Raw genomic sequence first — 15,358 nt, 5'->3', positions numbered from 1 at the left:
GTTAGTACAGACAGTCAATGATGGTAGACTTTAGTTCAAAGACAAAGAATCCTTTATTTCTGCAATTATGTTAGCGTATAGCGAAATATCAGTGAACTTTATCAAAAAGCTGTAGGATTCATACCGGAACTATTTAACGAAATGATTAAAAGGAAATTGATTAATTCCAAAGCAATAAGCAATAACAATTTAATTTTTTGTACCTATTCAGTTGAAACAAAAAAATATTCAATTTTTTCTAGTGAAAGCTTTGCCACTCCAACTGAGTACGTACACACTTTGCGTATAAATTATCTGTAGCTTCGGATGCTTAGAAATACTTTGGAGAAATTAGATTTTAGCTATAAAACCATTATACGCCAAATAAAATCAAAAACGAAAAATCACTAATTGTAGGCGTTTTATTGATTAAAAAAAGTAAGCTCATGTTAAAACCTCTACAGGTTCCAAAATATACCATTGTAAAGAATTACACAACAGAGTTTACTTACTGTCCATTTGACGCTTATCCATTGCTGTCCAACTAATATATTTGTTTGGTTCTTTCAAGTCCATTGTTCTTTATTTCACAAATCCTAAATATCTTGTTGCATTAAAATAATTCAATCAATATGAGCGCCACCGCAGTGAAATAATTTAAGCTAAGTAGGAAATAAAACGTTTTATTTTCTTAGAAAAGTCAAAAGCTTTATTTCACAGTTGAATGAATGTTTCCTACTTAAAATACATTGTTTTTATACAAAAAAAGTGAGTTTAAATAAATTGTATGAAATTTGTAAAATATATTTTAGTTTAATTTCAAAAGAAAAACTACACTTCGCTCATTAACCATTAATAAGATATCACCATATTTTACACTTTTTATTATCCGGAAACATTGCAGATCCACGTTTACAATTAAATGTGTTTGCAAATTCTTCTGAGTTGGATAAAACCCCCTTAAGTCGTATACTGCCAGGACAGTGAACGTCCTCAAGGACATGATGACTGGCAGCTGGAGTTAGGGTTTCACACCAGAGATAACCAAACGATATAAAAAACAATTGTTCATGACTGTAATTCTCCATTCCTGGCAATCTATCTTCTTTTCCCGATTTTTCAACGTACTTTTGGTAGGCATAAAAAGCTTCACGCATTCCACCATTATCTGCAATGTTCTCTCCCAAAGTCAATTCACCATCCACCTGAAATAATACATATATATACAAACAAAAAACACCAATCAGTCTTACTTTTATAGCCTAAAATAAAATGAGTGTAATTATATATACATATGTATAAAAGTACTTTATATAGTTTAGTTTCATACTCTTCATTTGCAAGTCAGGATTTTAATATTGAAAGAAGTCAAGACAAGAAAACATCTTTCAATAAATGGAACAAGGTTACGGGTAATTTTTACGATTGGGGTGTATCCCTGGGATGGAATGAGAATTTTTCTCAGCGTGAATCCAAAAACTCATTTCGAATAAAGTGATTGACGATTCTTTTATAGGTGGATAAAAAAGGTTCGCTTATTAAGCCGCAAACTGCTTGCGGATATTATCTTCGTTCAACAAGATTTAGATTTAATAAATGAAATTAAAAAGGACCGTTGGCTTTAGTTATATGGTTTGTAAAATAAAAAATAATTTTGCCTGGATCGCTCAGAAATTATTTTTAAATAATTTTTTTGTTAATCGGTTACTAGAATTCTCAAATCATTCGATGCGTGGCAGTACCGGAATTGAATTTCTTGAAAGCTTGAATATTTATTAAAAAACAAAAACGAAGAAACTGTCTAGTACAGTAACCAAAGATTTACCTAGGCATATGCGTAATTTTATATCTGAACTTAAAGTTAGTAATTATGTTTATTTTCGTCTTATCCTACATATCTTTACACAGAAGAATATGAAATGAAGAAGGTGAAGATGGTGTTTTCAATTTCAATAGAAAACAAAAATTCAAATTAATTGTTTATTGACATTGTTTCACTTTGAAAAAAGAAAAGATTGTTGTGATTTCAATAACAGATACATAACCTACACTAAATAAGTTTTTTTGACAAATTAAGGCCCACAAAATGTACTTACGTACTCTCCTATATCCAGCAGCTGATATTGGCTATATTGTTCAACGAAGCACTGAGTGCGATTTATATATTCGTCAATGGTTTTATTACTCCACCACTGGCGCATATTCCCAGTCCGATCAAACATGCGTCCACTATCGTCAAACCCATGCATAAGCTCATGTCCTAGAACTGTGCCGATAGCACCGTAATTAAGTGCCCTAGTAAGATTCTTATCAATCAGTATTAGGTTTAATGTGAATAATTTTTGAATTTTAAAAACGGTGCGGTGTGGTTCAATTTTATTTATTGCATCTGTGTAAGATAGTGTGCTGATTTAAGTAAAATTCAATATTTATTTTCGATTAAAAAAAACTTACTCTAATCCTAAATCATAGAACGGATATTGTAATATAGCAATAGGAACAGCTGTAAAAAAATAGTATCAATCTTTAGAATCTACAATTATCAAATAACTATGCATGTTTGTATGGCTCCCACAAATTGCGCCAGATAAAATAACTACAGTTTTTTTTCTGGCAAAAAACTTTTCTGCCAATGTTTCAGCCCTTTTCCAAAAAAATATATCAAACGCTTTATTTCTGACTTTTATTCCTTTTCTCTGGCATAATTTCTGGGAGCGATTTTTATATACAATACATAACATTTGTGTTTCCTACACATTTTCGCTTTGCTAACTTTACACAAACAAAAATGTTTAACAAACTGGAGGTTTATATGAAATTTATACAATAACTGAAAAGCAATTAAATATGGAACATAATGTTTCTAAATAAAATATTTACAATGCAGAATTAAAGAAATGCAACTTTTTAAAACAACTTTATGAAAATTAATTTATTCATTTTCATGTTTTTATCTACACAGACTAAAAAAATTTTAAGAAAATGTAAGATTTTAAAAATTTGTAAATACCGGATCGTTAACTTTTTGACTCCGTAATGTTTTCAATAATAAAGATAAAAAACAGTTACATAAATTAAAACAAACAAAAACTCACTTATTGTATTGCTCTGGAACTCAAAAAAAGCATTCACAAACGAAGGAGAAAGCTTCCATACGACCGATTTATTATATTTCTGAAATGCGTTTATTTTGGACTTAAATTGCCAAGCCAATACATTAATCATATTGTCTAAATGAGTCCTATTGGTAACATTGACATCGGCGTAGTATTCATCGAGTAAATTTGCATTCATTATCCATTCCGGGAAACCTATAAGGCTTTTAACTGCAGCTGATTTCTCAAGTGTAGCATCCTTGGTTGGGCCGTCCATCCAGGAAGTCGATCTTACCAATCTGTCAAAAGATTCACGTATGAAATATAGCATTTCTTGTACCTTTGGTAAAGAACTTGAGATGAAATCCTGATTTGCAAGGCTTAAACTCACTGCCAAGCCCATTAAATTATTTATTCCGTTAGCACAATACAATGATCTTGAAATTGAACCTTCAGTATGCGAAAGCGTCTGTAAATTTTCATTATACAATTGTCTTAGCGTTGAAGTGGTATGAGGAATTAGTTCCAATACAACATTCAGCCATAAATAAAATTGAAGTCGCTGTTTCGAAATATCAACTAAATATTCAGTAACTTTTTTAAGATATAAAATATCTGCATTGCCGGTAAGGATTTTTTCTTCCGACGCATTAAAACGCTCATTGGATTTCATCATCAGATTAATGTACGACTGCCATATTGGGAGAGTATTTGGGTAAATCAATTTGTCTGTTTCATTTTGCAGCTCTTCGATTGTTAAATAAACAATTTCCTCTAGTGGATTAAGAGACTTGGTTGAATTTTCTGCTTCAGTTTGCAACTTAAAAAAAAAATATTAACAATTTAAATGTTTGACAAAATGCAAAAGTAGAAATAAATGAAAATTTAAACAAATTCCTGAATTTGATTCAAAAACACTTTAGAGTTGTAATAAATGTTTGCAAACTTTCGACTTATAAAAGTTTATCATTATAACCAAAATATAAGTCAATGCCTTCACATCAAGGGATTCAATGACTTTATTTATGTTATTTACAAGGGTTTAAAATTATACAACAAAAAGTAAATGCTTTGCCAGCTTTTTTTTAAACAATACAATTTCATTTTCATTATTTAAAGACAGGTAAAATTAAACAACTTTTGAAATTTGTATCGAATACTAAAATAAATAAATTGGGATGCGCAACAGTCCGTTGAAAACTAGGGCCTAGTGACTTACAACTCTCAACCATTCCTGTGTGCGAGTAATGTTGTCAGGAATGGAGCGGACCTTAAGTTTATATGCCGAATCCGAACGGCTTATTTGAGAAAGAACTTTTTCATGACAAGAGTTACTCTTAGAGAAGTTGTCAATTCCTCGCAAGAGGCAATATCCGTGAAAAGACTTTAGATGGCATAGGCAGGGAACGAACCCAAGACCTCTGGCATGACAGTCCAACTCACTAACCATCATGCCACGCGTACTACGGGTATCGAATATTATATGAAATAATAACCGAATGTTGAAGAAAAGGATTATAGATTTGGAAAGCAATCACATCTTCATAAATTTAGATAGCCTCAAAATGCCTTACACATATCTCAAAAACCTGACATGATACGTTAATTATTTATTTATTTATTTATTTATTTATTCATCAAGCAGAGACACAGCTCTTAAAGACTACTTAGAACAATATTAAGTTTATATAAATAATAATAAATAAAACAAAACAAAAAATAGGATGTACAATTAACATTAACTACCGAAGTTTATTATTAATAACAATTTTTTTTTAAAACAGTCCCTACTTAAATATAAATTAAAATCAATGGCATTACAAACAGAATTAGCTTGTCTTAAACAGCGAGTAAAGGGTTCATTGATTCCATAATTGACCCTATGAAAGGGTACACAAAATAAACGATTATTACGTAATTCACGACAAGGAACATGAAAGCCAATCAACGAAAGCAAGTGAGGGCAATTGATTTTATAATTTATTAAGTCTCTTACAAGCATTACATCGAAATAAATACGTCGTGATTCTAGGGATTGAATACCCAACAACAAACACCTGGTGTTATATGAAGGCATATCCGTGTTCCAACTTCCAACGCAATATCCGAATTGCAATTCTAGTAAAGCGTTTCTGAATTCGTTCAATTCTCGCCGAATATGTTATATACATAGGATTCCAGATAGATGAGCAGTATTCTAAAATTGAGCGAACATAAGAAAAATATAAGGCTCTAAGAGTATATGGATCAGAGAAGTCTTTAGCGTTCCTGGAAATAAATCCAAGCATAGAACTGGCCTTAGAAATAATATAGTCAATGTGATTAGCGAATACGAATTTTAAATCAAAGATTACACCCAAATCTTTTTTCTCAGTTACTTGTGTTAAGGTTGACCCAAGTAAACTGTAAGAAAACATAATTGGAGAGGTGCCGCGACAGAATAATATACTATGACATTTAGAAACATTTAAATGAAGATCGTTGTTAGAACACCAAACGGAAAGATTGTTAAGATCATTCTGCAGCTTTATACAATCGGAAATAGAATGAATGCGCAGGAATAATTTAAGGTCGTCAGCATACATCAAACAAGAACAATTTTTTAGACAACTGGGAATATCATTGATAAACAAGAGAAAGAGGAGAGGACCCAAATGACTTCCCTGTGGTACACCGGAAGTAACAAAAACAGGGTTGGAAGTAACATTATTAATACGAACATATTGAATTCTGCCAGTAAGGTAAGATTTAAACCATGTCAATAAATTGGAATGAAAACCGATGTTATGCAATTTGGAAATCAATATTGAGTGATCAACTCTGTCGAACGCTTTCGCGAAATCGGTATACACCACGTCACATTGGTATCCTTGTTCTAGAGCTTTGAGTACATAATTACTAAAAATTGTAAGATTAGTTGTAGTTGATCTTCCACTGATAAAACCATGCTGCAAAGGTGAGATTATTTCTTTCACAGAAAAAAGTATTTTTTTATAAATAATTTTTTCGAATAGCTTTGGGATCACAGATATTTTGCAAATATTTATGAGGTCAAATTAGAATTCAAGCCACCAGAATTCATTAAGAAAGTGCAATTTTAATGCCAGTAAGAAAACCTTGTTGATGTCGAATAGTGTGAAGGTTGAAAAGATTTTCGGATCCTTATATGACAATTTGAATTTAACTGATTTATAAAGAAAACGCTTGTTAAATTTTTTTCATAATTCATAATAGTAATGTTTGAAGTCATAATTATGCGCAATCAAATTTGATTAAAGTTGATATAAGTATGTATAGTCAACTAAGTTTTTATTTTAAAAAATGATATTATATAAATTCAAAACAAATGTGCACCGACATCTCCTTTTAAACCCATAATAAGGGTGGTAATATCCCCTTGAGTGTGTGTTTATTATAAAAAAAAATATATAAAAAAAGCAACGGACGAATTTATTTAAAAGCCCTTTCAGCACATTATCTGTAAAACAAAATTTATTTAAAGTCGCTGTCTTTACTAGTTCTTGAGGTATCGAAGACGAAAAAAAATATTTCGAATGTTCGACAAATTAGATCGAAGACATTTACTTCATATATTAAGTTAATAGAACAATTAAGAAGAAAAATAATAATTCGTATAATATGTGATTAGGTTTTAATTTTCATGATCTATTAGGTACGTTTTGCTCAAAAAGTCACTCATAATATCTTAGTAGATAAAAACTTACACTATACAAATGCTTCATTATTTTGATGGAATCCATAGTCAATTCTTCAGCCACTGCTTGAAATTCTTCAGAATTAATATCGGGATAAAGATAAAATACTATTAATGTAATAACTTTCTTAATATAAGAAACAAATTCCAAGAGTCCTTTGGATATGGCAGGTTCATTACTATCATCGCTTTCAATATCGTTATCGTTCAGGGATGCAATAACTTTATGTTTATTCTTAAGCATTAGTTTGTAATTGTCATCTTTGCTGCAAAAAAAATTGTTGGAATATAATTATCATTATTAATAATTTAAAAGAATTACAACGGTAGCTCAGATTCCGTTTCTGGAGTTCCAATGGCAATCCTATCAATTGTTCCATTTAATAAATCCGGCATTGTATCAAAGCCATATATTACATCCATTCCAATATGAACCTTTATTTGAACTATGGTTGCAATCCAATCAAAATCAGGGTCTTCCTGTTTGTTTTCCATCGGTAGGGTAATATTCAATGCTAGGGGTATGGGAGGCAATTGGAATATTTTTAAATAACGCATTAGGGGCTCTAAATCAAGCTCATCCAATAATTCTAGATTCATGCAAGCTTGATACATAAGTTTCGTTTTGTTGACGGCATTTGGTTCCGTTTCATTGGCTTCTGACTTAAGAAATTCCTTTATTATACGCACTGTTTTTGACTGCAGTTCCCTGAACCAGTCGTTGGATGTTAACGAATCAAGCCTCGGATGGTCAGTTGCCCAGTTGCCACAAGTGAATTTATAAAAGTCTTCACATGGATCCACAGTAACATCCATTGAGTAAAGTAAACCGGCAGTTGTTCGCAAGCACTGTTTGCTTTTACATATGCCACTATTTGAATGGTTTTCTGAAATAAAGTAAACTTATATGACCTTATAATTTATTTTAATATTTATTGACTTACTCAACACTGCTAAAATTATCACAGTTATTAATAAAATTATTATAAGAAGTATAAGAATGGCCAATAAAAGTTTATGGTAATATTTTCTTCGAAATCTGGAAACAAGTATTGAATAACATTTGTATGTATCAATGCAATATCAATATATGTTTTATGTTCGTTAATTGTAGTTTAAAAAAAAGGCTGGGATGGGTTTGTAGGTTTTCATGTTTTGATAAAAAAAACTGTTAGTTGAATTATTCTTAAACATTTGAAAATTACCAACATATAAAGAAATAGTTAATTTCAAAATCTTTCGGCATTTTTAGTCGAAAACCAATTTTTACCAATTTTAGAAGCATTTCTTACTAATTTACTATTTTTTGTAGAATTTATTTTTTTATGAAAAAACGGACTTTTGAATTCTTATAAAAATTTACTGAATGTCGAAAACAATAATTTCTGTAAGATAAAATAAGTTTGAAGCCTTTATTTTTATTTTTGAAAAAATATTTGAGTCGAAAATTATTGTTTACCAACTCTCAGAATGGCTTTTTTAAGTTTTTTATTTTTTATAAAAAAAACTATCAATTCGATTTTTCTGAAAATGTTACCGAATGTTGACAACAATATTTTTAAAAAGATAAAATTAGTTCAAAACCAATTTATCAAAGTTTTGAAAAGTTTTTAAGCTTTTATTTTTGGTAAAAAATCTGTCAATTCGATTTTTCTCAAAATTTTTTCGAATGTGGAAAACAATATTTTTAATAACATAAAATTAGTTCAAAGCCATAATCTCAATTTTTTGGAAAGATATTTGAGTCGAAAATACATTTTTTTACGAATTTGGGTAATGTTTTTTTCAGGTTTTTATTTTTTATATACAAAAAATATCAATTGTTGTGCTTTAGTTCTAGAACACCACCGAACGATTTGTTGTTATTTGAACGGATATTTTTATTCAATATAGTCAAAGCTTCTGGACCTCATCACTCCCCGGAGGCTGTTCAAAGCGTTTACAACCAACATTTTGACTGCAGGTGATGATATTGATTGGAATGCATCATGAAGTGATGACGTGACTACGATATTTGGACTTAATTTTCTTTACAAAGTTAAATAACTCTGAAGTTGTTTCTTTCTTTCATTCGTCTCCATTTTTTATTTGTATGGTAGTCGTCGCTTTTTCACATTGGCAAATGCAAAATTCTTAGAAGATCACTTGATCTCAATAGACTTCAGTCTTAAAATCACAACTTATAGCTGAAGTTCTCCCCCGATAAGCAGAGATTAGGGCTAAGTAGCTTATTCTAAATAAATTATAAAATTTGGCTTTTTCATTTTGATGGTGTTTTTTTATATGAGAACAAAAAGCAGAAATTCGGTATTAATTACATAGTGGTCGAATTATTATGTATTCTTTATATTTTTTAAGAATTTGTCGCGTTGGAGAAGCTTACTTTGATTGTACTCCAATCAGGTCTGGATTCAGATTTGGATCTTTCAGTGCACTCCTTGTAATTGAATTTGCAGCAGAGGTATGGACACTGATGACATCTGTAAGCAAAATAATAGTTAATATCGAAAAATTTATTTATTGTTTAAAGTTTAAGTATGTATTTTTCTAAAAGGTATCTACTGAGATGGAACTTTAAATGTCCACCCAAATTATTATAAATTAAATTTTTTCATTTTTGTTTCAAAGTAAACTAATAATATTTCTCAAATAAACTTTCATAAGTTCTCATTTATGTTTATCCAGAGTAAACAAAATAAATATCCTAATATTAATAACAAAAAACCATTTTAATAATTTTTGATTTTGTACAATAACTTTAGTTTAAGTTTTTTCTGATGATCCTTTCTTGAACTTAATGTTTTGCTTGCAGTTTTGAATTACAGTAGATAGCGTTGAGCTCATTGATATCAATTATCTTTCAAATATTTGAATGGAGGTGACCCATATTCATCCTCTTTTTACTCCTAAAACCGTGCAAGAAATAATTTTTTTTTAATAAGACACCTGCACATCAAAAAGTATGCATTAAAAATCTAAGTTGAAGCTTTTTTCTGTTGAAATATTCGAGACATTAATCCAATTTTTGTGGATTTATAAGCTTTAATTGGACTTTTCTTCAAATTTCAAAAATGTAATCAATAATTTTTAACTTGGGATAAAATAAATATCTTTCCACAAAAAAACCACAAACGGCACACCAATATATTTTAGGGTATTTTCTTACAGTTTTTAAATATAAAAATGTACCACTTTTGAGTCCAGTTTTTGTAAAATTAATTTCAATTCGTTATATATAATACCTCGTTGTCTTTTATAATTTCTACCGGCTGTACACAAATTGTATCAATCGGTACATAAATTGTGCTAATTGTTTACAAATTTTGCTGGTTACTAGAAAAAAATGTACCTTGAAAATGTAAATAATTAACTAATGATTGGTTTAAACATGCAATTCGATGGTAAAAAAATAACATTACATTTTTTTGCAAATTCATTATGTATCGAAAAATATAATGTAGAATTAATTTGCAATAAAATTAACACCGATGTTGTTAATTCTATTTTATTCATCTCCAATATATAGCCGAAAGAAAATAATGAATTAGTATAAATGCGGGGACTAAATTTAAAAACGAAGTATATTCTGCTGAATGATTTCTGGTTTAAAAATTGAATTCCTCGAGAAAATGTCAATAAATTTAATATTTCTTAAAATATTCTTGAAAATTAATTATTCAAAATCTAAGATAATTTTGTAGAGACGTTATGCTAAAAACTAGTCGAAAATACCATATGCGGTACATAATTTAGTCGGTTTAATATTGTAATAATTAATTATTGTTTTCATTTAATATTTATTATTCTTTAATATTTTTTTAAGTATACCCGACGCAGATTCCTCAGCATTATTTTCAAGTCGAAAAACATATGTTGTAATTTTCTCCTTTTCACTACCTACCTCATTTTAAATATTTTGTAAGGTCTTTTTAGTAATTTCTTTTAAACCCTGATAAAAAACAATACAAATATTTCCATTTTTGAGATCGATATTTAACTTGCTCTATAACTTCGCAGAACTAAAGCCAATTGTTCTTGCTTTTTTTTTATTAAAACATGAACAGATCAAGTTCTATTTCCAACATACATGTTTTATCTATGCGATTAACTGATTAGCGTTTTTCTTACAATTAAATATTGAACGTATTATTTTACTAATTTTAAACGAATGGTTTTCGTTTTCGGCGGTCACTATGGGACACCCTGTTTGCGTATACTCCAACTCCTAAATTATTGAAAAATGTACCGATTTTAAAGAACAAGAACGAAAAAAACTCTCTTGTACACAAGATATCCCAAAACTATGCTTGCAGTACATTTTTTTTGCGGTCAAATGTGCAAAACATGCCAGCAATTTCAATCATCAATGTACAAAATGTATACAGTAATTACCTTCAAAACAAAAATTATAGTTAGCATTTAAACTTCATTTGATTTCACAAAGTTCGACGAGACTTATTTTTCCGGTCATTTGAAAACATAACTCTGCCATACATTTCAGAGTTTTCATTAAACTTTTTACTTGAAATTGGATACATGACTGATTTTTAAGGCCGAATATTTAATGTATTCATTTTAATTATACGGTTAGACACTTGACTTAAGGGTCTAGAGCTATTCTTTCAACCAATATAACGTACTATCAAATAAATTTGCAGAAATATTTCGCAATGATCCAAAATCTAGAATGTCATCATAAACATTTATGTATATGTATATTAAATTGTAAACATATATTTACATTATGGTTTGACATTAGGTGTTTAGTTTATTTAATCTCCACAAGATTTAAATCTTACACCATTAAATGGTTGCTCAATTAAAATGGTGTCTTTTATCTACAAATTTGGTGTAAAAATATGTTGATTTATTTCAAAACTAGATTTTTATAATACAAAAACAGCTCCGAATCGGTTTATTAACTTCCTATAGGAATTTATTGTAATGAGTCCGATTTGTCAAGTTGAAAATTTTGACATTTCTCGACGTTTCAAGGTACCTCGAGTCGAAATAAAAGATTTTTAGAAAGATGTCTGTGCATGCGTGTGTACTCGTACGTACGTCCGCGACGTTTTTTCGTTGTCCGTAGCTCAAAAACCAGTAGAGATATCGACTTCAAATTAATTTTTGTATACAGATAATAAGACAGAAAGATGCAGAAAGGGCTTTCAAGTAAATTGCGTGGGCGGTATTTTACCATAGCTGTTTAAAAAAAGGTTAACATTTTGCCTAACCCTAAATATCTCATGAACAAATGACGCTAGAGACTTGAATTAAATCTTATAACATATATTTTAACGTGATGCCAAACAAATATATTTTTGGAAAAAAATCCAATTAACGGTTTTTTTTTTATAAATCAAAAAAACTGAAAAAAAATTTGTTACCTAGAACATTTTACGAATAGAAAATGATTTTATCTCCAAAACAGTTTTGTGCAACAAAAAATAACGTTTTAATATCTGGTAAAAATTTGAGAATAATCGAATTGACATTTTTTTTATAAACAATAAAAACATAAAAAAAACATTACTCAAAGTTGGTAAAAATTCAGTCTCGACTCAAATATCTTTTCAAAAACTTAAGATTGTGGCTTCCAACTTCTTTATCTTCTAAAAAATTAATTTTCAACATTCAATAGTTTTTTTTACAAAAAATAAAAACCTAAACAAAAAAATTAATAAAAGTTGGTAAAAATTGATTTTCGACTCAAATATCTTTTCAAAACTTTGAGATGTTTTCTTTTAACTACTTTTATCTTTTAAAATATATTGTTTTCAACATTTAGTAAAATTTTGAGAAAAAAACGAATTATTTACTTACAAACAATAAAAAACTTTAAAAGAAATTGTAACAAAAGTTGGTAAAAATTGATTTATGACTCAAATATCTTTTCAAAAGTTTGAGATTATGGCTTCCAACTAATTTTAAATTAAAACAAATATTGTTTTCAACATGCAGTAAAATTTTGAAAAAAATCTAATTGATAGTTTTCTTATAAAAAGTAAAAACCTAACAAAAAACAATAATAAAACTTGGTAAAAATTAACTTTCGACTCAAATATTTTTTCAAAACATTAAGATTATGTCCTCCAACTTATTTTATCTTATAAAAAATATAGTTGTCAACATTCGGTAAAAAAAAAAAAAAAAAAATAAGAACCTAAAAAAAAAATTAATAAAAGTTAGTAAAAATTGATTTCGACTCAAATATCTTTTCAAAACTATGAGATTTTGGCTTGAAATTACTTTTATCTTTTAAGAAATATTGTTTTTAACATTCAATAAAATTTTGAAAAAATCGAATTGATAGTTTTTTTACAAAAAATAAAACTCTAAAAAAAACAATACTAATACTTGTTAAAAATTTACTTTCGACTCAAAAATTCAAAATATTAGCTTGAAAGTTATTTCATTTCACAGAAATATTCAGTAGTTTCACACACAAAATAAAATCCTTGATATCTCTCAAATTAATTTAATTCATCCAATTTGTAAAAATTTAAGAAATACTACTCAAAATTTGTTTTCTACTAAAATTCTATTTAACAAAATTAGATTTTCAAACTAAACTATATATTTCTTTATACGAAAAATGTTTTTGGTAATTTTAAAATTTTGGAGAATAATTCAACTAACAACTTTTTTAACCCAACACGACGCATGGGAAGCTGTCAGTGTGAGTAGCATCTCAGCCTCTTTTTTTTAATTCGAATTGGAAAAAAAGTGTTAAAGTTTTGCTCAGAAAACGAGTGCCGTAATTTTTACACAGATATTTTTAGTCAAATACACCAAAATCTCAAAACAATCTTCACTTTTCCCAATTTAACACTATAATTCAAGAAATTATACCAAATCATAGACCAGTTTAGTACTGGAGTATTTTCTCAAAATTTAAATTTTTAGTAGTTTTAACTATTTTTTAAAATAAACTTATAACAAAACCACTTGACGGATTTTCTCGGAAGTCCTTTCAGCGCATCTTAAAATTATTATTATCAAAACAAAATGTATTTGAATCCAATTTTTCCTGTGGTTCCTAAGTCATGAAGTGAGGTATTTCGAACGTACGGGCATGGAAAAGGGACGAGCTGGAGGAAAATTCATTATTCTACCGGCACAATAACAAAAATGTCTTTTTGTCTTTACTCAAATGATTTAAATAAGAAAATTCTACCAGCATTTTTTTTTAAATTTTGTTTGAATTATTTGTTTATTTTTCATTTGAAATTAAGTCTTAACAACTACCTGGATTGTTTGAGTTGTGTTCACCATTGGTCGTCCAGATTCGATTTCGCGTATCCATGGTATTAACTCTCGCTTTATAAAATGTTACACTGTTTACACAATAATTATTCCTAAAATCATTGAATATTTTCTGAAGCAGTACCACATTTATACGTTAGAATATTTATTTCAAAAGACACGTCTGCTTCAACGGCTGCCTCTAAATGATTAGATAAATGTCCAACAACTTTATTTATATCATATTCAACATTCATTATATTTTTTTATTAATGGGCAATAACTTCGAAGAGTATTTTTTATTCGAACACAATAATAAAGTAAGGGTGGAACATTCAAAATATTTCATTACTACGGAAAATGTTAGGAAGCAATGCAGTTCTCCGAAGTTAACAAAACACAATATAACCGTGATTCTTTATATTAAATGACATATGGAAATATTTACTTGAAGTTGTCCATATTGATCGATTGTTAATATTGATTTTGCCAAAGAGTCTATTGAAAACAAACCAATGACCTCCTAAAGCAATAGAACAGTGCTTTTAGTTAAGTTAAATTAAACTAGAACTTTCAATAACTCTATAACCAAGTTCAAAGACTCCCAATAGAATACTAAACAAAATAGAAGACTGAACTTATTTCATGTCAACAACCATGGTGCTATCATTATAATTGCTGTTCGTATTTGTAGAATATTCTTATACCAACAACTAAATAAACGAGTACACTATGTGTTATATACTGTCCAAAAAAAGAACCAAAGGCGGAGTATTCAATAATTATATTGCACGAGGCTTAGAAACGACGACGACGACGATGGTCAGGACATATCGATCATTAGAAAATCCGAGACAGCGTATCTATTTTAATAAATCACTAAAATGCGGTGTCCATTCGTGTCGTGTACCGATTATACCAACTGCCAATGCATTTGAATATAATGTATGTCCTACGAAGGACTAAATTACTGGATAAAAGGTATTTGTATATATTTTTACTCGCATTGACATGTTTGTATGTAAGTTCCATAGTGAATATTTTGGTTTCGTAAAAAAATATCTTCATATATTTAATAATGTCTAAGGATAAGCCGTTTGGCAATTTGTTTTATTGGAAGTTGAAATCAAGTCTACTGGCGTAGATTCGGAACGAATAAAAATAGTACTTAGAACTTTTTACCTTTTTATTTTTTTTTGTCAGACTGTTAAACCAAATCAATAATCTTAAGATAAGAAAAATGAATGCTCTTTAACATTTTAAAGAAAGTGAATAAAATAAGATTAAAGAGAAATGATTTGGTTAAAATGTGAGGAAAATAGTA

The 15,358-nt window shown here is 28.9% G+C and overlaps 2 protein-coding genes across 2 annotated transcripts; both read right to left on the bottom strand.

Annotated features, from left to right (window-relative positions):
- Positions 1-660: 660 nt before the first annotated feature.
- LOC129943032 (neprilysin-1-like) lies at positions 661-2,375 on the bottom strand (the record flags this gene model as incomplete). Its single annotated transcript, XM_056052235.1, has 2 exons — positions 661-1,184; positions 2,076-2,375. Coding segments are annotated over 2 exons (642 nt in total), but the record flags the coding sequence as incomplete, so codon positions are not given.
- Positions 2,376-2,429: 54 nt separating this feature from the next.
- Positions 2,430-14,854, bottom strand: LOC129940420 (endothelin-converting enzyme homolog). Its single transcript, XM_056048741.1, is given in 6 exon segments — positions 2,430-2,482; positions 3,075-3,894; positions 6,800-7,055; positions 7,112-7,828; positions 9,173-9,269; positions 14,038-14,854. Coding segments are annotated over 6 exon segments (2,001 nt in total). The 5' UTR covers positions 14,096-14,854.
- Between the last annotated feature and the right edge of the window lie 504 nt (positions 14,855-15,358).

Source organism: Eupeodes corollae, chromosome 1 (genome assembly GCF_945859685.1).
Source record: "Eupeodes corollae chromosome 1, idEupCoro1.1, whole genome shotgun sequence".
NCBI classification, from domain to species: domain Eukaryota; kingdom Metazoa; phylum Arthropoda; class Insecta; order Diptera; family Syrphidae; genus Eupeodes; species Eupeodes corollae.
Note: the sequence above shows the minus strand (reverse complement) of the source record. Positions and strands in the feature narration are given on the sequence as shown.